The sequence below is a fragment of the Lithobates pipiens genome, unplaced genomic scaffold, assembly GCF_037356315.1.
Source record: "Lithobates pipiens isolate NorthernLeopardFrog02 unplaced genomic scaffold, aLitPip1_a1.2 Scaffold_59, whole genome shotgun sequence".
In the NCBI taxonomy this organism is placed as follows: Eukaryota; Metazoa; Chordata; class Amphibia; order Anura; family Ranidae; genus Lithobates; species Lithobates pipiens.
The window spans coordinates 1,718,788-1,742,713 of NW_027507880.1; the positions used below are offsets into that span (position 1 = coordinate 1,718,788).

General features: G+C 46.0%; 2 protein-coding genes across 2 annotated transcripts in view; one reads left to right on the top strand and one right to left on the bottom strand.

Moving 5' to 3' along the window:
- LOC143958170 (mannose-binding protein C-like) overlaps nt 1–23,926 on the bottom strand; it is a 586,186-nt gene that overhangs the window by 402,500 nt on the left and 159,760 nt on the right. The window lies entirely within an intron of this gene.
- Nucleotides 1–23,926, top strand: part of LOC143958153 (uncharacterized) — a 48,001-nt gene that overhangs the window by 20,733 nt on the left and 3,342 nt on the right. Inside the window, exons 2-4 of the mRNA XM_077467612.1 lie at nt 10,234–10,426; nt 14,749–14,820; nt 21,925–21,969. Of these exons, the coding sequence (XP_077323738.1) occupies nt 10,252–10,426; nt 14,749–14,820; nt 21,925–21,969 (292 nt within the window). The 5' untranslated portion in view covers nt 10,234–10,251. The remainder of the gene's footprint in view (nt 1–10,233; nt 10,427–14,748; nt 14,821–21,924; nt 21,970–23,926) is intronic.

The following is a 23,926-nucleotide window of genomic DNA, read 5'->3' on the forward strand; positions in this document are numbered from 1 at the left end:
GCTGAGTGGGAAGATCCGCTAAACCTTCCCCCCCCCCCCCCCCCAGCAGCTTCTGCTAGTCTGGAGGATCTATGTTTAGAAGGATTAGGGACTACCACAGGAGGGACAGATTCAGGGACCACATCACTAGGGGAATCAGAATCCAAAACAACAGATGTACAGGGTGCTTGCTGTAGGTTCATCAGCATTCCTCTGATGGTACGAAGGCATCTCTGCCAAGGGTTTTCCTTCCATGTCTGTAGAGGGGTCTTTTACAGAAGAAACTGCAGGTAGGTCTTTGCACCTTCTCTTTCTGCTCCTCAGTCAGGTCTCCATCCACCACAGCAGGTGGGGCAGACATGTTAGAAGTGGAAGGCAGTGTGATGTACTGGGATTTCTTCACCTGTACTGGTTTGTATCTCGGCTCATCTTCAGGGACTTCTGATGGATCATCAGTAAAGGCGAGCTTGTCTGCTCTCAGGGGTGACTCCATCTGCCGGATGAAGGTCATGGTGCCATGCTCACTATCTACCCCCTGGCTGGTTTCTGCTGGCAATTCCAAGCCCTGACATGGGGGGAAAGGTGCATAGGCAGATGGACCTGTGTCATCCATTACCTGAGGCTCCTGATTCATGGAACTTGCTGTCTGGCTGGCAAATCTCCTCTCATTATCCAACTTTTCTTTAAACGCTTCACTTCTATCTTTCAGCTTTTCCAATAATAAAGATTTTTTCTTTACCTTTTCTTCCAATTCCTGCAACTCAGGCTTCATGGCCAAACGATTTTTACTCCAGACTAGAGATGGCTTTGCGGTTAGCCCGGCGGTCGGTTAACGGCAAATTTTGCGTGTTCGCGATTCGCCAAACTGGTGGACTTCTGGCGCTGTTCGCCCGGCGGACATATGCATTTACATTGTGAAAGAACTTTGACCCATGATGACACATCCATCATGGGGTACAGGACAGCCAATTGAGACATTTCAGCACATGGACAATTGGACATTCCCCCTACCTTATAAATAGATCTGATCTGGCGGCCATTTTACATTCTTTCTTTTGTCAGTGTAGGGAAAGGTTGCTGTGTGGAGCAGGGACAGACTGTAGTGACACAAATCGCTAACTATAAGGTCCACAAAAGTCCTTTTTTTTTTTGGTTTCAAAATTTTATTGAACATAGGTGTACAGTATATAGGGTTCTGGTGCACTGCTGTGCTGGTGATTGCTGAGTGCACTGCTGACTGATTCTGCAGCTGTATTTTGTCAGTGTAGGGACAGGACACTGTGTGGAGCAGGGACAGTCAGTTTAATCACTAGCTATTACTATTAGGTCCACAAAGGTCCTTTTAAGGACTAGTATAGGTGTTCAGTATATAGGGTTGTACACGTATAATCTACTTTCTTTCAAATATAGAAAGAATATTATACTTGACTTCTGACCGATTCTGCAGCTGTCTTTTATCAGTGTAGGGACTGAGGGATAGTCTGCAAATCACTAGCTACTAGGTCCACAAAGGTCCTTTTAAGGACTGGTATAGGTGTACAGTATATAGGGTGCTGGTGATTGCTTGGTGCACTGATGCCGATTCTGCAGCTATCTTTTGTCAGTGTAGGGACTGAGGGACAGTCTGCAAATCCCTAGCTACTAGGTCCACAAAGGTTCTTTTAAGGACTGTTATAGGTGTACAGTATATAGGGTTGTACACATATAATCTACTTTCTTTCAAATATAGAAAGAATATTATACTTGATTGCTGACCGATTCTACAGCTGTCTTTTATCAGTGTAGGGACTGAGAGACAGTCTGCAAATCACTAGATACTAGGTCCACAAAGGTCCTTTTAAGGACTGGTATACGTGTACGGTATATAGGGTTGTACACGTATAATCTACTTTCTTTTCAATATAGAAAGAATATTATACTTGACTGCTCACCGAGCAGCTGTCTTTTATCAGTGTAGGGACTGAGGGACAGTCGGCAAATCACTAGCTACTAGGTCCACAAAGGTCCTTTTAAGGACTGGTGTAGGTTTACTATTTGGTGTGCAGTATATAGGGGTGTAATACACGTATAAAATACTTGTACATATAGAAAGAATAGTGTTCTCTATCTTGGTGCTGGTGTCAGTGCTCTCTATCACGGTGCTGGTGTGGTGTCAGTGCTCTCTAACTCGGTGCTGGTGTCAGTGCTCTCTATCACAGTGCTGGTGTGGTGTCAATGCGCTCTATCTCGGTGCTGGTGTCAGTGCTCTCTATCCCGGTGCTGGTGTCAGTGCTCTCTATCACGGTGCTGGTGTCAGTGCTCTCTATTACGGTTCGGGTGATCATCTCCTGCACCATCTTCTTAGCCTGCCCTGACCTTTCCTCTCCTCCACGGCCTTCATGCGCTCCTGAATTGTCAAAATTTCACAGATAAAAAAAGAATGCTTGTCGTTGTCGATCCCAGATTCACTTAATACTTTTGTTATGTCAGCGTCCATGTGGTGGGACTATGTGTGCATATCTAGTAAGTATTTTGTGGCTGAAAATATGACAGTCTGCAAATCACTAGCTACTAGGTCCACAAAGGTCCTTTTAAGGACTGGTATAGGTGTACAGTATATAGGGTTCTGGTGCACTGCTGTGCTGGTGATTGCTGAGTGCACTGCTGACTGATTCTGCAGCTGTCTTTTGTCAGTGTAGGGACAGGACACTGTGTGGAGCAGGGACAGTCAGTTTAATCACTAGCTATTACTATTAGGTCCACAAAGGTCCTTTTAAGGACTGGTATAGGTGTACAGTATATAGGGTTGTACACGTATAATCTACTTTCTTTCGAATATAGAAAGAATATTATACTTGACTGCTGACCGATTCTGCAGCTGTCTTTTATCAGTGTAGGGACTGAGGGACAGTCTGCAAATCACTAGCTACTAGGACCACAAAGGTCCTTTTAAGGACTGCTATAGGTTTACTATTTGGTGTGCAGTATATAGGGGTGTAATACACGTATAAAATACTTGTACATGGGGGCGCATGCGCGAAGCTCTCCATGACGGACGCATCCCGTTAGAGCTCCGCTCTCACCGCCGCGATCCCGAGCTATAATCTCCTAGTCCCCAGTGGCTATCATCTCGACTGACGCGGGCATCTGTAGCAGATCCCCTCGTGCACCTCCCGGTATGGTTCTGACTGGCCATCGGGGAAAATCCAAACCAAAGCCGATAAAAGAAGCACTGGCGCGTGCTTCTTCCAAGATGGCGGCGAAGGCCTCCGCGGCCATCCAGCACACCACCAGCCCGCATCATCATGAGAGCAGTGCGGAGGAGAACATCCAAGCTGACTGCACGGCTGCGGCTCAGTCTCCCCCCCCCCCGTCAGGTATGTCTCAGACTGATTTTTTGAAACATATGGAGGCTATGCTGTATAAGGCCCTAAAAATCACGTCCGACCAGATCACCGACAAACTCACCCGTGAGATCTGTGACCTGGGCCAGCGCACTGCTGACCTCGAGACAAGAGCTGATGACACCGAGCTTACCTTGCAAGAACTGGCTCGAGAACAAGCAAGCCTCCGCGACGACAATGCTGTCCTACTGTCCTGTTTGGAAGACGCGGAAAATCGCTCACGGAGGTCGAACCTTCGCCTCCGGGGCATCCCTGAGACCGTGGACGACCTCCAGTCCTTCACCACAGCACTTTTCCAAGAACTGTCCCCGGTGATACCGATAGAGCGACTCGAATTTGATCGGATCCACAGGGCGCTAACGCGACGCCAACCTGAGGGCCCTCCGCGCGATATAATCGTGAAGCTCCATTACTTCCGCATGAAAGAACAACTGATCTCCGCAGCACGCAACAAGCAAGATCTACAGTTCCAGGGCCACTCTTACCAGCTTTTCACCGACCTGGCGCCCACAACTATTGCGAAGAGGCGAGCCATGAAACCACAACTCCAAATTTTACTGCAGCATCAGATAAAGTATGCATGGCACTTTCCTTTTGCGCTTCACTTCTCTTACCAAGGTCAGCAACATACCTGCTCCTCATCCGAAGCTCTGCAAAACTTATTGGAAACGCTCCACCTCGCCCCGCCGGAGCCTCCGGAAACAAATCTTCCTCACACGCCAGCCCGTCCTGCTCCCTACTCCTATGCAGCCACGCCGAGGAGGAACCATCAAGCCACACCGAGCTCCTCTTCCATTCGACGAGGCACACCTAAACGCCCGGCCAGTTGGGGCCTCCCTAGCCCTAAGGTATTTATCCCTCGTTGACTCACGTTATCAGTTGACTTTATGTTCTCTTTTTTTCTGCCCTGGCTTTTTTTTCAAGTTTGAACCGCCAGTCTTTGGGACCTAACATGTCCTTATCCCCTTCCTGGACTTTGTTTGCCTCAACTTTGCCATCTCTACCCACCCTATGATTTTTAGATTTTTTTGACAGTTTTGCAAGAGCCTAGCCACAGATACTTTGCCCCCCCCCCTTTTGTCCCCCCCCCCTTTTTTTTTTTTTTTATTCGCCCTACGGTCCACAGATCACCCACCCTCCGGACTAGCTGCTACATGGCTCTCCTATGGACACCACTTGCGATCTGTTCTCCCTCAGGCTTTGCATTCCTAAGCTTGCTTGACGCTGGTGGGCACGATCCTTAATGCATTCTTTCTGATTTGTGGTTTTTGAATTCACAGTCTCATTCTGTCCCACACTCTCTCACACTAGTTCGCCTCCCCCTCCTCTCCTCCGCCTATCCCCCCCTCTCATTTACCCTTTTCCCCCACATATAACCTCTTCCCCTTCCATCTCCCCCTCCCCTTTCCATTACCCCTGGGCTCCCATTTATTCCATCCCCCCCTCATGTCTTTTTGTTTTATTTTTACTCTCAATAATGCTTTTCACAGTACTGTCCTCTACGTGACCAATACCTTTTGATTTTCTTTATTTATGTCATATATGTCTCTCTTATCTGGTAGAGTTTGATAATGTTAAGGTTTATATCTCCTTTGTAATGTCCTTTTGACCATTGAACGGGTACGCGGCGGTGAGCTGTCACTGCTCCCCCCTCTTGTTGATGCACACTCCGCCTGACTGGCTGTCACCCACTTGTTGGGCGGTCCAGTTCTATCTGCACCGCCTCACACTCTTCTCCTTCCTCCCTTACCAACCTCCTTTCTCTTTCCTTTCTCTATCCCTACGCTCTCTCCCTCCTGCCCTCTTTTATCCCCATGGTCGGCTGGCTCGCCCGGGTCCCCAATGGCCTGCTAAGCACTTCCCCCCTCTCATACTATGGCTCCCTTGAACATCCTGTCCTTGAATGTCAAGGGACTCAACTCGCCTCAAAAACGGGTCAAAGCATTCCGCACCTTTCTTTCACTGAAAGCTGGTATAGTAGCCCTCCAGGAAACCCATTTCACTTCCCACTCCACTCCCAAATTTTTTCATTCTAAATACCCCCAAGTTTTTACAGCCTCCTCATCTACGAAACACAGAGGAGTTCTCCTCGCCTTTCACCATACCCTCCTCTTCACTAACTGAAATTAGGGACCCAGAAGGCCGATATCTTATAGTCACAGGTCTAATCCAAGACACAGAAGCCACTTTTGTCTCTTACTACGCCCCCAACACGAATCCCAATCCATTTTTCTCCCACCTCCTCCAGACCATTCGATCACATCGGGTAGGCACTCTTTTTATGTGCGGTGACTCTAACTTAGTCCTCTACCCACATTTGAACAAATAACCCTACTCTCCGGAACATCTTGCCCCCTCAGTGAAACTTCGTAAGCAACTTCAGCAGGCAGCATTAGTAGACACCTGGAGAGAATGTAATCCCCTCAAAAAAAACTTTACTTTTTACTCCAATCCCCAAAAGTCCTTCTCTAGAATTGACCACATCTTTATACCTATAACGTCCGCTCCCACTCTCCTATACTCACGTATACATCCCATCACTTGGTCCGACCACTGCGCAACAATTACAACAGTGTCTTCTATTATACCACCGTCCATGGATAGAGGGTGGAGCATGAATGAAACTCTCCTCTCCAACCAGTCTTACTGCCTAGATATCCAGGTAGCCCTTTCTGAATATCTCACCCACAACACTACTCCTGGCATCTCCCCTACCCTCTTCTGGGAGGCGCACAAGCCGGTCATTAGGGGCACCTGTATCTCTGTCGCCTCACACCTTAAAAGGGCTAGACAGGAGAGGTCCTGCCAACTAGAGAATACCCTCCAACAACACTTCCTTCAGTTCCAAACCAGCCCCACAGAGTTAAACAGGTTGACCCTCGAAAAGACGAAATTGGAGTTGGACCTACTTTTGACTGAAGAGTCTGACAAGCAAATTCGTAGATCCTCCCATACCATCTATACCAAAGCCAATAAGCCAGACACCTTTTTAGCAATGCGCTTAAGAAACCCAGAGAAATCTTACAAGCCCTTTAGACTCCGAATAGCACAAGAAGGACCCACTAGTAACCCCGCCAAAATACTCACTGAATTTAGCACTCAATTATCTAAATTATATGAAGCCAAAGCTAGCCTCCGTAAACCACGACTCAATCGAAGCTCCTATCACATTGGCTGAAGTGCTTGCAGCTATCAAATCCCTTAAACCACACAAACGCCCGGGACCTGACGGTTTACCGGCATCATATTATAGAAAATTCGCTGACACGCTAGCCCCTCTCCGTACCAACTCTTTTAATTCCCTCCTACAAGATCACTCCCTTGGCAGGGACACCTTGACAGCTATTATCACTATGATCCCCAAACCCAACTCTGACAACACAATCTGGTCCAATTTCAGACCCATTTCATTGCTCAACGTAGACGTCAAGATCTTGGCCAAGGTCTTGGCGCTCCGATTGAACCCGCTTATTGGTAGGCTGATATATAAGGACCAGGTTGGGTTCATTCCCCAGAGGCAGGCCAGCGATAACATCCGTCGTGTGATTCTCCTCCAACACATAGCGAAAACTAGAAATATTCCCATGCACCTACTCTCCCTTGATATACGCAAAGCGTTTGATACAATATCTTGGCAATACCTTCACTACATTTTGCAATGCTGGGGTTTTGGCCCCTTTTACTCCGCTGGATAGGCGCTCTGTACTCTCAACCTCAGGCCTACGTCAGATATGCGGGTTCGCGCTCAGTGACCTTCCCCATACAACGGGGGACGAGGCAGGGGTGCCCCCTCTTCCCCATTTTATTCGCATTAGCAATAGAACCCCTTGCTGCGCTGATCAGGGCACACCCCGATATACGCGGCCTTGAATTGGCTTCGACCACGCATAAGCTATGCTTATTCACCGATGATGCCCTGCTTTTCATTACTACCCCCCATACTACTCTACCTAATCTTTGTAAACTTTTAGACAGATTTGCTAAAGTGTCAGGCTTAGAAGTCAATCATGCTAAATACAGAGCTCTCAATGTCTCCCTGCCAACGGACGAGTTTAAACGCCTACAAAGCAACTTCCCCTTTCTATGGTCTTCGACCTCTATCCCTTACCTGGGCATCCTACTGACGAGTGACCCGTCCTCCCTCTTCCAATCAAACTACCTCCCCCTACTCAGAAAACTCACAAACATTTTAGCTTCATGGCAGTCGCTTTGTGTCTCGTGGCTGGGTAGAATATCAGCAGTTAGGATGTCACTACTACCTAAATTACTCTACCTCTATAGGGTCCTCCTTATCGCGGTCCCCCCATATTTTCATCGTATCATACAAAACAAAGTTTTAAAGTATATTTGGGGACCCACTAGACCCAGAATCGCTAAATCTATACTCTTCCGCCACAGGACACAGGGCGGCTTAGGCGTGCCCAATTTCTCACACTACTTCCGTGCGGCCCAGATAGCCCAAATCGCCCTTTACCACGCTAAGTCAGAAGTTCCTTTGTGGGTTAGCCTCAAGGCCATGGATGTTCATCCGATTACTATATCAAATCTACTCTGGCTGCCCCCCTCCCGGAGAGGTATACTTACTAACCCTGTTACACTCCCCTCCCTGAAAATTTGGGATATGGCCCGTAAATCTTCCCCACTCATTTCCGCACATACCCCACTACTTTCTATTTTTGGTAACCCACTTTTTCCCCCGGCTTTTCTAGAGCCAGGCCTATTTGCGGCCTGGTCCCGAGCAGGCGTGGACAGGGTCTCGGACCTCCTGAAGGGTGGTTTACCAAAATCCTTCCCAGACCTTCACGCTCAGCACCACATTCCACTAAAGGAATGCTTTCGCCACCTTCAAATTCTACACTTTCTGCAATCACTGCCTAAGCCCATTCCCGCTCTGAATCATATGTCATTCTATGAAAAGATATGTGACTCAGACCCACATGCCCCAGGCATTATTTCACAATTATATGCTTACTTCACTCTCCCCCCTTCCTCTCTCCCAGCTTACGCGACAAGATGGTCGACTGATTTCACTATAGATCTGGACACGGAGGACTGGAGGGAGATCTGGACTAACATCAAGAACGCAACCCAAAATGTTGTTGCCTCTGAGGCTAATTTTAAAGTCCTAATGCGTTGGTACCTAGTCCCAGCTAGAATAGCCAGATACGTTCCGGGATACTCAGCGATTTGCTTCAGGGGCTGTACTGACATTGGCACTCACCTACATATCTGGTGAGCGTGCCCGATAGTCCGGCAATTCTGGGATGCAGTGTTCCAAATGGCATCAACACTATTTATGTTCACACTTCAACTGGACCCTACTCTTGCTATACTCAACAAGTCACCCGAACGCTGTACTCGCAATCAACTAAGACTGTTCCTCCAACTCAGCACGGCAGCTAAGCAAACTATTGCACAGGCTTGGAAGACTGCATCCCTGCCCTTGCCCGCAGTTAGGAACAGGGTAACACAGGCCATGATCCACTGCAGGATCGAGGTCAAAATTCTTGACCGCCTCCCTCAGCATAATAGAATTTGGCAGCCGTGGGTAGATCACTTCTTACCCCTTGACATTGACTTAGCCACATTGGATTGCTGAAATAGATAGATCGATACCAGATGAAACATCACTGGTTCTAGACCCTCGGGCCCGCGCGGGCCCGTTGACCCCCCTCTCTCCCAGCCCACTCTCTCCCTTCCCTTACCCCTATCTCTCCTTTCTTGCTTTGCTCTTTTCTTTCTCTTTCTCTCCCACACCCTCCTCTACTTAAAACTACTCACTACGCAGTACCAAGATCCCTACTCGGGATTAAACCTCCTCTTAGGGAAGGCTTTGTTCCTCTTTCCTATACATCTTCATGTCTACGGCCTTCTCCACCAAACATATGATGTGCACTCTCTCTATATTGCATCCTTCTGTTATCACCTTGTTTTACTGTTCGGGATTATGACGCCCGCTATTGATGTATCGCTTTTGTTACATTGTCACTATTCTGTTTGTAATATTGCACACCAGCATGTGATCTGTACTGTGTACCCGCTCTAATGCATGTTAATAAAATATGTCAAAGAAAATACTTGTACATATAGAAAGCATAGTGCTCTCTATCTCGGTGCTGGTGTCAGTGCTCTCTATCACGGTGCTGGTGTGGTGTCAGTGCTCTCTAACTCGGTGTTGGTGTCAGTGCTCTCTATCACAGTGCTGGTGTGGTGTCAGTGCTCTCTATCTCGGTGCTGGTGTCAGTGCTCTCTATCTCGGTGCTGGTGTCAGTGCTCTCTATTACGGTTCGGGTGATCATCTCCTGCACCATCTTCTTAGCCTGCCCTGACCTTTCCTCTCCTCCATGGCCTTCATGCGCTCCTGAATTGTCAAAATTTCACAGAATGCTTGTCGTTGTCGATCCCAGATTCACTTAATACTTTTGTTATGTCAGCGTCCATGTGGTGGGACTATGTGTGCATATCTAGTAAGTATTTTGTGGCTGAAACTATGACCTGTAGGTTTTTAAGGTTCGCCTGCCATTAATGTCAATGGGGCCCACCGCAAACTTTGCAGTTCGTGAACTTTTGGCCGCATTCGTGGCCCTAGATGTCCTTGAGTGACCCTAGATGTCATAGAGTAGCCCTAAATATCCTGGATTGTTCCTGGATGTCATAGAGTAGCTTTAGATGTCCTAGAGTAGCCTTATATGTCCTAGAGTAGCCCTAGATGTCCTTGAGTGGCCTAGATGTCCTAGACTAGCCCTACATGTCCTGGAATGGCTCTAGTTCTCCTAGAATAGCCCTAACAGACCTAGAGTATACGTCCTAGAGCAAAACATGAACTTATTTACTGTAATAATAACCACAGGTGTTTCTTTCTCTCATACAGACCAGCTGTAATTGGAATATGTCAATTATGAAGGTTCTTTGTCTACTTTTGCTCCATGTGGCATTAGTGACACCAGCAACACAGATATGCCAAAACCCAGATGAGAATGCCTACTCAATTATCACATGTGGAGCTCCCGGGAAGAACGGTCTGCCAGGCATGAATGGGTCAAATGGAGCAAAGGGTGAACCAGGTAAAAATGAACACAATTTTAATACCAATAAAGATCTGTAGCCTAATACTTCACCAGGTGGATTCTGCATACCTCCCAATATTTAAAAATGGGAATGAGGGACACCTACTAGAAAAAGTATGTTGGTGGTAGAGAATATGCCCCTGCCGTGTCCCCTTAACCATTTTCAGACTGGACTATTTTGCTGGCTTAAGACCAGACCACTTTTTGCGATTCGGCACTGCGACGCTTTAACTGACAATTGCGCGGTCGTGCGATGTGGCTTCCAAACAAAATTGAATTGGGTTAACCAGTGGGTGGCAGTGTAGGGGTTCCCAGGGGCGTGTTACTAACTGTGGGGGGCTGGGCTTTGTTTTAGTGAACACTGTTCTCTGCTCCAATTACATGGAGCAGAGATCAGTGTCACTTGTTGCTAGGCAGAAAGGGGAGATGCTGTTTACAATGGCATCTCCTCGTTCAGCCTCCCCGTGAGACAATCGTGGGTATCCCTGCGGCGATCGAGTCCGCGGGACCCGTGACTGGACTCACAGGGGTCCCGACCGGCACGCGAGTTTGCCGGCGGCGGCACACTCGCTATGGCAGGGCGGAATTTAAAACTGGACGTACCTGTACGCCAATATGCCTGCCCGTGCCATTCTGCCGACGTACATCAGCGTGCGCCAGTCGGGAAGTGGTTAAAGGAGATTTAAATTTAAAAAAAAAAAAGATTAGTTAAATCCACAAGAACTTTTTTTTACCACTACTATTCCTTATATTGGCTTTTAAAATTTACAAATGCAGAAATTTTGAAATTAGAAGAAGGTTTTGCACTGGGAAACACTTTTTTTTAAAGATAAACAGTGCATTTTATATACAACTATATAGATCAGACCAAAATGAGGGAAAAATGAGGAGAAAAGAGGGAAAAAGGGACATTGCTCCAAATCAGGGACAGTCCCTCCAAATAAGGGACAGTTGGGAGCCATGATTCTGGAGAACTAGGAACTCCCTTCACTTTTTCTGGAAGTATTACACCAACACGTTATTAAGCAGACTCACACTCAACACTAGCCATAGCAGCCCTCACAGTTGCTTTGAGGCCTGGTGGTGGAAGTGCCACTGTTAAGGGTATTTTAGAGTAATCGAAACATAGACAACACAGATTCAGTACCGTATCATTATTGATTGCAGAAGTTGCTGTGACCTGTGGCCCTGTACCAACCCCCCCAACATTTCTAATCAAGGGTTGATGTCAAAAGTACAGGAAGAGCCTTCCAAATTTTTGTTACTGGTCACAGATCCTCCTTTGCAAGCTGTGCAGTAAGATTTGACTACCTGTTTTAGTATTGTAAGCTTATTGTCCTCAGAGATTCTGATCATCCCAGCCAGCACTGAAATTGACCCAGTATGACTAATGTAGTCTTCCTCAGGCTGTACAAAATCCAGAGTCAGAGTGAGCTAGAGTATCTCCTCAGTTAAAAATGTATTGCTGTTTGTAGCTCTTCGAAAAAAACATAATTTAACCTTATTGGATCTTCAGACATGTCTAGAACATCCAAAGTCTGAAGTGGTTGAACTGTTTTGTTCAGTAGGCTTTGGGCTTTTGTTTAAAAGTAATCTGGGCAGCTATAGCATTGCCCGTCCACTTTTATGTTTTTGAGGAGAATACATAAGGTGCACAAGGTCCCTCATTTATGGTTTATAAACTGATAAGCTGTCAAGGTATTGTAGCACCCTCTAGTACAGTAAACATGTTTGAACATGTTGATCAAATCCCCCGTGTACTCCTCTTCTCAAGAGTGAATAAATCATTTCCTCTAATCTTTCCTCATAGCTGAGTTCCTCCATGCCTCTTATCAGTTTGGTTGCCCTTCTCTGCACTCTCTCCAGTTCCCCAATATCCTTTTTGAGAATTGGTGCCCAAAACTGAACTGCATATTCCACATGTGGTCTTAGTAATGATTTGAACAGGGGAAAAATCATATCTCTCTCTGCAGTCCATACCCCTCTTAATAAAAGAAACGACTTTGCTCGCTTTGGAAATGGCAGCTTGGCATTGCATGCTATTACTGAGCTTATGATCTACCAAAACCCCCAGATCCTTCTCCACCATGGATCCTAGTTGTACTCCCCCTAGTATGTATGATACATGCATATTCTTAGCCTCCAAGTCCATAACTTTACATTTATCAACATTAAACCTCATCTGCCACATAGTCGCCCAATTAGAGAGAGCATTGAGGTTGGCTTGTAAATTTGAGACATCCTGTGAGGACGTTATTCCACTGCATAGTTTGGTGTTATCTGCAAAGACAGAAATCTTACTTTTGATGCCAGTCCCTATATTATTTATAAAGATATTAAAAAGTAAGGGTCCCAACACTGAACCTTCTGGTACACCACTGATAACCTTAGACCATTCAGAGTAAGAATCATTAACCACTACTCTCTGAATTCTGTAATTTAGCCAGTTTTCTATCCATTTACAAACTGATATTTCCAGGCCTGTAGACTTTACCTTACACATGAGCCGTGTGTGCAGAACTGTATGGAATGCTTTTGCAAAATCCATGTATACCACGTCCACCGCCACCCCTCTGTCCAATGTTTTACTTACCTCCTCATAAAAAGAAATCAGGTTTGTTTGACAACTTCTGTCTTTCATGAATCCATGCTGTCTGTTGCTTACATTTTTTTTTTTTCCAGCAAGAACTCCTCTATGTGGTCTTTTATTAATCCCTCCAGTATCTTCCCAACTATAGAAGTTAAACTAACAGGTCTATAGTTACTTGGTAAAGACTTTGTTCCCTTTTTAAATATAGGCACCACATTCGCCCTGCGCCAATCCAGTGGTACTATTCCCGTCATTAATGAGTCCCTAAAAATGAAATACAATGGCTTTGAAATCACAGAGCTCAATACTTTTAGGATCTGTCTGTGAATGCCATCAGGTCAATCCAAACCCTCCCCCCAAACACACACACCCAAACGGGAGTGGAGGGAGGGCTCAATCTGCACCTCTTCCCCCCACTCCTACCCCTCTGTGTATGCCAACACTCCAATCCCTGTCGCCGTGCCTCAGAAAAGCAAAGTGGGAGCTGAAAATGTTAAGTCCAGCAGCCTCAGATACATCCGGATGAGAGGTGCTGACTGCCAAGGGCTCACCATCCAGCCCTCTCAGTGACTGAAGTCTCCCCTTTCTCTCTCCTGCCTCTAAATACACTAAGGTAATTCAGAGTACTCAGAGCACCCCTTACATCAGTGTTTCCCCTTACATCAGAGTCTTCTCCGTACATGAGAGTTCTCAGTGCCCCCTTTAAATCAGGGCTCCCAGAGAATCCCTTATGTTAGAGGCCCCAGAGTTCTCCTTTACACCAGAGTCTACAGAGTCCCCTCTTACAGTGAAAGGGAACCCCACAAGTTCAGATGTACTGTAAAAGGAACTCTGTGGATTCAGATATAAAAGGGGAACTCTGTGGACTCTGATGGAAAGGGGGACTCTTGTTATTAACTTCGTATAATTAAAAATGTTATTTAATAGCAAAATATATATATAGTATAGTTTATACTTTTAAAAAAATTGCTGTGCACCGCTAAAGTGTTCAGGTTTGACTTGAAGAAAAAGTGGCAATCTTAGGCCGCGTACACACGCGCGGACTGTTCGCCCAACCTTGTCCGCTGAACAGTGTTTGGGCGGACAGTCCGCTCGTGTGTGGGGCTGCAGCGGACAGTTTCAGCGGACAGTTGGCCGAACAAGGTCTTACGGAAATTCCGAAAAACTGTCCGCTGAAACAAGGTTTCAGCGGACTGTTCGCTCGTGTGTAGGCTTGTTCGGCCAACTAAGTCTCGCGCATGCTCAGAAAGGATTTCCACGTCGGAAGGTTGCATTGCAGTGTATAGGACGTCGTATTTTTCGTCCCGTCGTACGTGCCGTTCACGTCATCGCGCACGGTTTCAGCAAACTGTTCGTCCGTCGTGTGTGGCCATGTCCGTCCATGCTAAGTTTGAGCGGACTGTTCGCTCAAACTGTTGGACGGACAAAGTTGGGCCAACAGTCCGCGCGTGTGTACGCGGCCTTAGAGCAACAGGACTAAAGAGAGCAGGAGGAGACACAGGGGCTTCAGGTAAATTCTGAACTCTGAAGTTTAAATTCAGTTTAATTGCAAACATTTGTCTAAGTGTTGACCACTGAATTAAGAAAAATGTAATTGTATTCTATATTTAATGTTACAACTGCATTTAAAAACTTTATTAGCACATTTTTGAGGGGGTAAAGGAGGAACCAGAGGGGTCAAAAACTAAGCAGATTCAACTTTAACTTTTATTCTTTTTTGACTGATTAGGTCCTCCTGGATTACAAGGAATCACCGGACCACCTGGAGTAAAAGGGGACAGAGGAGCCAATGGGGAGCAAGGTAACTGGGAACTTGTCCCACTAAGGGGAACCCTATCTGCTTACATGAATGATTTGTATGACTTTAAATGAAAACAAATCTAAAAGCATGGCTTAGTTTTCTCATGGATATTTTAATGATTTGTTTTAAACCCCGTAGGCTGTGGGGTGGGGAAAGGCCCAGGTGGTAGGGACCCAGAGGGAAGGCACGGCACACACAGTGGTTGGAAATGCAAAGTTATATTGTCAGACCATTCCAGATACAATAACAGAGTCTATCCAGCAGTATGAAACAAGTGGCAACACTCAGAGAAGTAGGCGGGACTTGCATAGAGAGAGTGATGCCCAGAGGCTGGCAGCACCTAGTGCAGGGAGCAGCCAGATGCAGTAAGCACAGGTTGCTGGGAAGTTCCCCAAGGAGTTCTGATGATGATCCCTGTGCTGTCACTCCTCTGAAACCTTTCCCTACGCTAGGAACACTCTCCCTATCAAGCAGGTTACTGTCCCTAACCTAACCACACTCACAATGGCAGTGAGGTAGGGTTTTTTGTAAGTTTTGCCCTCAAAAGATGGCCACAGAGGTTACCCGGGTGGCAGTTTCCAATTTGACAGCAGCCCATCCAATGACACGTATGGAAGCCTAAGAGAAATGAGGAATGGCTATTCCTCCTGTCCTCCACTCTCCCTGCATGTTGGATGCAGCAGTGCCACCTGTATAAGAAGGTCAATCTACACCTGCCTACAATTCCCGGCTTTGACAGATGCAGTCCTCGGCATCGCCTCTCACAAAACACAATAAAACAGTGAAAATCAACAGCATAAGCAGATGGTTAACCGAAAAGAACACAATAACAACAAGCAGTACATTATACAACAGAATATTTGGCCAGCAGTTGACCCCCGGTTAGACCAAATAGGGCAGCAACCCTCGCTGGAATATTCCGGCTCATCGTCAGGATTGTAATTTTTGTAATTTACTTGAGCTTGCCCAGGAGCTTCAGATGCTTGGGGGTTATCATGGGTACCCTCATCTGGGCTCTCATTAGTGTTCTCACAGGAGTCCACAAGTTCCTCAGAACTCCTAGAACTTTCCCAGTCCTCTGCTGTGTGATCTTCTAAAGAAGTGGCAGTGGTTTTATCTTCAGACCTGGGATAATTAGTGGGGATCACATCGATGGGTGGCTAATACCACTCAACTGGAACCTCTTTAACAGGGGGAATGTTTGTAGGGGGGAATGTTTATGAGAGTCTGTAGGGGGCTTAATGGAGCTGTCTTCGCCCTATACACAGATTCTGGTGGAGACGTATCCTGTTGACTTCAGGGTCCTCAGACACCACATTGTATAGTTAGAGCAGTGAGAATGGCTGTTTCTCTACCCGGTACGGGGTGGTCTCCCACGACATTTCCAGTCTACTCCCCCTTTATAATGTTGGGTTTTTTAATAGCACTCCATCCCCCAGCTACAGTGGCAATAGGTCCAGGGTGGCTTCCTCGGCCACTTCCTGATAATGCTCAAGAAACTGCTGTTGAGCTTTTCTCAGCCTTTCCCACTGCTCTTGCACCCATTCATTGGGCTTTCAGGGGGCAGCTTGCTTTGGTGTGTTCAGCAGCAAGTCCATAGGGAGCCTCTCACTACGTCCAAACATGAGGAAAAAGGAGGGGGGGTTCAGACAATGTTTCCCTATGTGCAGGTGCCAGTGGTCTCGATCCCCATGCTACAGGGTCCACAGCATACTCAACAGTTTGTGATTAAAGCATTCCCAGACCCCATTGCCATGTGGATGGTAGGGGGCATGTGGGGCTAACAAATTCCACTTAATCAACACAAGTCTGAAAATACCTGAGACTTGAAATTGGGGCCCTGGTCTGACAGGATGTGCTTGGGGCACTCTATGGAAGCTGGCCACGGTGTCCTTAAAGGGGTTGTATAGTCTATGAATATCAAGACGTAGTGGAACGTGGATGGGAAGGTTGACACCATTAGGAAGTACATAGCCACTAGTTTAAAGGGTTATGAGGTGATGATGGATAGAGGGGCCATGTGTTCTGGGGTGACCTTGTGTGGAGAACAGGCCCTACACTCACGGAAAGATCACTCCCCCACGTTCCTGAGCCTCAGTCCGGTCCACTCCATAGTGCCCACTGCAGATATACAGTTATTGGGGTATAGGTACAGGATTGCCTAGATAACTTCACACACCCATCAGTGGAAAGTAAAGCAACAGGTAGCTTAGGTAGGTAGGTTGTTAGAGGTAGTTGTGCTTTTTTACAGCCAGTGAAGGTAAATTTAGGCAAGCACCTCCCTCTGTTTCTAGAAGGTTCTGGAAAAGAGGCAGGGAAGAGGATTGAAGTGGCATGGAGTGTATCTGGGAACCATGACCAATCCCCATCTAGGATTGGCAGGGGGCAGGCCTCCTTTATATACTCAGGGCCAGCCTGCTGTGGGAGGAGTTGTCGGGTGGAAGAACTCAGTGATGGAGTGTTAGGCAGTCAGGGCCTTTGAGGGAGCCCCCTATCTGGGGGGGCGTGACCTTGGGCCGGAGCTCAGGAGCTGTGAAAGGACCTCTCATAAAACCCACATCAAGGGTTTGAGAAAATCATCAGGAGGGAAGATCTGGGAGAGACATGCCAGGATTGGATGTAGAGCCAGAGGGAGAGACTGTGATGTTACTGGCATTCGAGACAGGTTGCTGCAGCCAGGAGGGTTGGTGGGACTTGCACAGGACTGACTGGGACCAGTAGTTCACCAAGTTACATCTAGCACAACAAGTACTCTTTTTTTTCATTGTCATTGGTTGCTACATCAAAGGGGACTGTGTGTCTTGGATGCTCTGGGCTCCTATGCTCAGCCATTCATGATCATTGGCGGGGACTTTAATATGACCATGTCCGCTAAGAGGGACAGACAAACCCTTTTCCCAGGTAATCCCTCTTCCAAAACTGAACGTCAATCCACTGCGTTTCGCAAGCTTATTAGATCCCATCACCTGCTAGATATTTGGAGGATTAAACACCCCACACACCGCCAATTTTCTTTTTATTCCCCCCCACATAAAATGTACTCTAGATTGGATTATATTTTTGTAACGGCACCTCTACTGATGTCGGCAGTAGCCTCAGAGTTGAATCCCATGACGTGGTCAGACCATGCCTCGGTCCAACTCGACCTTACCCTCTCCTCCTCTACACCCAGGACCTGTCATTGGAGACTTAATGACTTCCTTCTCCGGGATCCGGTCACTAAGGCTCATTTATCTCAAAGTTTAGTTGACTTTTTCCGATTTAACGTGGGATCTGTGCGGGACGTATCCACCCTTTGGGAGGCGCACAAGGCCTTCTTTAGAGGAGAATGTATCTCAGCCGGCTCCTGCCTTAAGCGGGACTCGGCAGCGCAGAGACTAGATATTCTTTCTCAGTTGCAAAAAGCTGAAGCTCTGCTCCTGTCCTCCCCTTCGGTGTCTCGTCTCCGCGCAGTGACCTCCCTACGCGAACGGTTAAAATCATTAGATTTGCATAGATGCTCCAAAGCCCTACTCTGGGCAAAACAGAAATTTTATGAGTTCGCTAACAAGCCTCATAGGATGTTGGTGAATAAGCTCAAACCCCGCCCATTCCACTCCTATCCCGATCTTTTTATTCAGTCGGATGGCACACCAACCTATTGCCCCTTAACAATGTCTAAAGTTTTTGGTGCTTTTTATAAGAAACTATATAACTGCCTAACCTCCGATCCCAACCACGCTTTCTCCCAAGATAGCTTTAATGACTTCTGCACCTCTTTGAAACTACCAGTGTTATCCTCTTCCCAGGTGGATACCCTGAACGCTGCCGTCACGCCAGAGGAATTGGCTGCGGTAGTGAAAGCTCTCCCATCCCATAAATCACCAGGCCCAGACGGACTTCCTTATATCTATTATAAATCTTTCCTTCCGACTCTGAGCCCTCATTTGCTAAATCTTTTTTCCTCTTTACAGAAAGGTAGAGTGCCTCATTCCCAATTCCTACATGCGCACATAACGGTTATCCCGAAGCCGGGTAAATCCCCTACCCTACCGGACAATTACAGACCCATAGCTTTACTTAACTCCGATTATAAGATCTTCACCAAAATTTTAGCTAATAGACTTTCCTCGATGATTCCCGCCCTGGTCCATAATGACCAGGTGGGATTTGTCCTGGGTAGACGAGCCGGTGATAACACTAGACGCACCATCGATCTCATAGACCTGCTAGACAAAACATCCCGCCCTGCCATTATTTTGAGTTTAGACGCACAAAAAGCCTTTGATAGGCTGGGATGGCCATACATGTTTGCCACGCTCCAGCGTTTTGGTTTTGCTGGTTCTTTCCTGTCAGCCCTGCAGGCCTTGTACTCACTTCCCACGTCCCAGGTCCAATTGGCATCTTATAGATCCCCACTCTTTACGCATAGTAACGGCACTAGACAGGGATGTCCCCTGTCCCCCCTGTTGTTTATATTATGCCTTGAGCCCTTGGCCGCAGCTATAAGGGAAGACTCAGATATAAGCGGGATTTCTCTCAAACTGAAGGAATATAAGTTGTCCCTTTTTGCAGATGACATCCTCCTCACCTTGACGAAACCTCAAATTTCCCTCCCCAAACTTCATACACTCCTGGATACATTCAGTAAACTCTCGGGGTATAGGGTTAACACGACTAAAACTGAAGCGCTCCCCATTCATATTCCTCCTCCACTTCTGGCTTCTTTAAAGAATGACTTCCCCTACCATTGGTGCCCGGTCTCCCTTAAATACCTTGGCATTAATTTGACCGCTACATATAACTCCCTATACGAAGCTAACTTTGTCTCTCTGATAGCGGAAACACATAGTCTGCTCAGAAGCTGGTCAACTTGCCCTCTGTCCCTCCTGGGTAGGATTAATGTATTAAAAATGGCCATACTCCCTAAATTTTTGTATCTCTTTGAAACGTTACCAATTGCTATTTCCATGCCTCAGCTTCGGAATATTCAACGGGCCTTCACTAAATTTATATGGGGAAATAAAATGCACAGAATCGCCCAGACCGTAGTCTTTGCTCCGCGGTCTCATGGGGGGTTAGGAGCTCCTGATATAGTGAAGTACTTTTATGCGACTCACCTTCTGCCGGCTATCTCCTGGTCGTCCTATTTCGCTACCAGTAGATGGTCGGAACTTGAAATGAGTGTCATTGGTCCTGTTCACCCTTGCTCCATGTTGTGGTCAGATCTGCCCTCCTCTATGGCTCAGCTTAGACGCATACTCCTTGGGCCGATGTTATTTACTCTATTCATATGGAAAAAATGTCATGGGAGGTACTCTCTCTCTTCTCCATGCTCACCCTTGTTAAACGTCGTTTTCAACCCAGACATACCTGATAGTCTCTCCTTGAAGAATATGTACCCCTGGTTCAGTTCGGGTATCTTCCAACTTCGCCACCTAGTAAACCCGATATCTCGTAAATTCCTATCCTTTTCAGAACTACAGAATAAGTACGATATCCCGAACCAACTCCTATTTTCATACCTCCAATTTAAACACTATTTTCATTCCAGATCCCCTGACCTGGCTCTGGTCAATCCCACCATCTTTGAAACTTTATGTTCCCAGGGTCCTTGCCAGAAGGGCCTCATATCCGCCATATACAGTATACTTCACAATTCTACTGCTCCCACCGCGGAGGCTCACCTTTATATGAGGAAATGGGCCACTATTTTACAGACTCCCTTAACCCTCTCTCAATGGCAAGACGTCTGGATGTCTACCTCCAAGGTTTCTAGGTGCATGGAGCAGAGAGAGACAGCCTACAAGGTACTGATGTTTTGGTACAAAACTCCTGAAATGCTACACAAATATGACCCCTCTATATCTAAGATGTGCTGGAGGTGCTTACGACATGAGGGCACCCATTATCACATTTTTTGGAGTTGCCCCTTGATTGTACCTTTTTGGTCTATGGTCCAATCCCTACTCCATACCGTGTTGGGGATCACCATCCCTATAGACCCGAGGCATTACTTGCTGGGCCTGCCTGTTGCGACGCTATCAAAAAGCGCTAAGAAGCTGACAGCATATGTCCTCCTAGCTGCCAAGAGAGTGATCCCTGCTCTTTGGTTGTCCTCCTCCCCCCCAACCCACTCTCAGTTGATTTCCGCCATTGCAAACATACGTAGAATGGAACATATGACTGCTTTGGTACAAGACTCTCTACCTAAATTTTATAAAATATGGGACAGATGGGACAACTCTATATCGAATCCTGAGACAACACCCCGATGTATAGACATGAGCTTCCAGGAAATTTTTCCCATGGCTCTTTCCCGAGATCCTACCCCTGCGTTACCTCTATAAAATACGGTATATGGTTTAATTATGCATCTTTACATGTGAATCCGTGGTGTATCCTGTTCCTTCCCCTTTAATGTGATATTTTAAATTACCGACATTTGATATCCCGCCTGCGGTGGTACTTGCTGTTACAGTTGCAATGTTAATTTTGATTGTATGTATCGGAAGCATATATACTTTGTTCTGTGAAAGAAATCTTTTTCTCAATAAATATACATTTATAAAAAAAAAAAGGGGACTGTGTACCCCTGCCAGCAAATGGTGGATCTTAAATTGCTAGGCCTTATTCAGAGTGGGGCCTAGCCATGTGCTAGTTGTACCAGGAATCAAGCATTGCACATTAGAGAAAGTGGAGTTTACTCAGAAGTGATGTGCTGGAGGAATTGGAGCTTTAGAGACATTCCAATTCAGATTCCAAATACTTTATTCACCTGACAAGGTCAATTATTTGGGTATCCCATGTTCCCTTTTCTCCTTCCAAATGTAATCCCTCAAATAAAAAACACAAAAACAAGCTGATGGACTATTCATTGTCTAGAAATGTGTGACTGGAGGTGAATGCCTGGCCAGGGTGACATGTGGAACTACTGTACTCAGCGACCCCACGGGGGCACCGCTACACTGTCATTGACACCTCTGGTTAAAATAAAGATCTTTGACTAAAGGATATTTGTAGGATGTAGTTTATTTTGCCCTTCTGCTCTCAGTATATAAAGATATAACTTTATAAAAAAAAAATTCACTAACTCTCTCATTAAATATGTTTCATAACTGACAGGACTACAAGGACCAAAAGGGGAAAAAGGAGACAGCATGGGTCCAGGTAAAAGACCATTTTTATTGAAAGGGAATGTTTCTTGCTCACATAATTACATGTTGCTTTATTTTAATTCAGTATTAGGCCTCATACACATGGACGTTTTTACAGCCGTGTTTTTGAGCTTTTTTTACAGCTTAAAAACGCCTCTTCATGTTATTCAATGGCCTCACACACACAGGTGTTTTTAAACTGTAAGTGGCAAAGGGGATTTAAGCTTCAAAAAACCCCAGGACCAGCATGTTCTGAGGCTCCAGCGCTAAAGCTGTAAAAACGGCAGATGCTGGTAAAAGTGGCTTAATGCTGTATACAGAGCATTAAGCCTTGTCAGACATTTCTCTGCCTCTATACAAAATCAATGGTTCTATATGGGAGCCCATTGATTTGAATAGAAGTTGCACCAGAAGTTGCGACTTGTGTGCTGAGGATCTTGAAAGGGAATTTCCCGCCAAAATAAAAAAGGGGAACCCAGAAGGTCAGGAAAGGGGGGAGAGCGAGCGCACCCTTCCCCCGGACCATACCAGGCCACATGCCCTCAATATGTTGATGAGGGCCTTTTCCCAATTTGTATTGTTGCACTTTAAGCAAAATTTAACAGCACTATACCTGGAAAAAACTATTGTTTTAAAAAACATTTTTAGAATTGATACATGTCCCCAAGAGCAGTACCCAGACCCCCATACCTCTATTATTGCCAAATACTTGCCTATAAGCCTTCAAAATGGGCACTTTTGGTTTTCCTGTTCAGCTCACATACAGTTAGGTCCATGTTTATTTGGACACAGGCACAATTTAATTTTTTTTTCAGGTATTTACCAAAACATATTCAAGCTATAGTTATATAATTGATATGGGCTGAAAGTGCACACTCTCGGGTTTAATTAGAGGGTATGTACATCCAAAGTGGAAAAAGGGTTTAGGAATTACAGCTCTTAAGAATAGCCATCCCCTTTTTTAAGGGACCAAAAGTAATTGGACAATTGAATCAAAAGCTGTTTCATGGCCAGGTGTGGGCTACTACTTTATTTCTTCATCAATTAAGCAGGTCAAATATCTGGAGTTGATTCTAAGCTCTTGTACACACGGTCGGAGATTCCGACAACCAAATCCGTCGGATTTTGTCCGACGGATCTTGTCCGAAACTGTTGCATACACACGGTTGGACAAAGTTGTGGAAAATCCGATCTTTCAGAACGTGACGACATAATTTTGTTACGATGGGACTACGTTCAGGCTGGTAGCCAATAGCTTTGATGCAGGAATTTGATCTGAGCAGGCGTGGCACTTTGTCCGATCGGAATTCTCTACACATGATCGGAGTATGTCCGATCGGAGCATTTTGTCGGAAAATATTTCTGGCAAGTTGGAAAATTTGGTCCGATGGATATTCCAACAGAAACAGTCCGATGCAGACCACACACAGTCGGAAAATATCCGACAAAACACTCCAATCGGACACATTCCGTCGAAATCGGTGTACAAGGGATAAGTGTGGTATTTGCATTTGAAATCTATTGCTGTGAACCTACATCATGCATTCAAAGTAGCTGTCCAGTGAAACAGGCCACTGTAAGGCTTCAATAATGAAACATCCATCAAAGAGATAGTAGCAACATGAAGTGGCTAAATCAACAGTTTGGTAAATTCTGAGGAAAGAAGAATGCACTTGTGAGCTCAGCAACATTAAAAGACCTGAACATCTATGGAAGACAACAGTGGTGGATGATCGCAGGATCCTCTCTATGGTAAAGAAAACCCCATTCAAAACATCCAGACAAGTGAAGAACACTCTCCAGGAGCATATCATTGTCAAAGTCTATAATCAAGAGAAGACTTCACAAGAGCATATACAGAGGGTTCACCACAAGGTGCAAACCATTCATAAGCCTGAAGAATAAAAAAAGCCAGATTAGACTTTGCCAAAAAAAAAACTAAAAAAGCCAGACCAGTTCTGGAAAAGCAT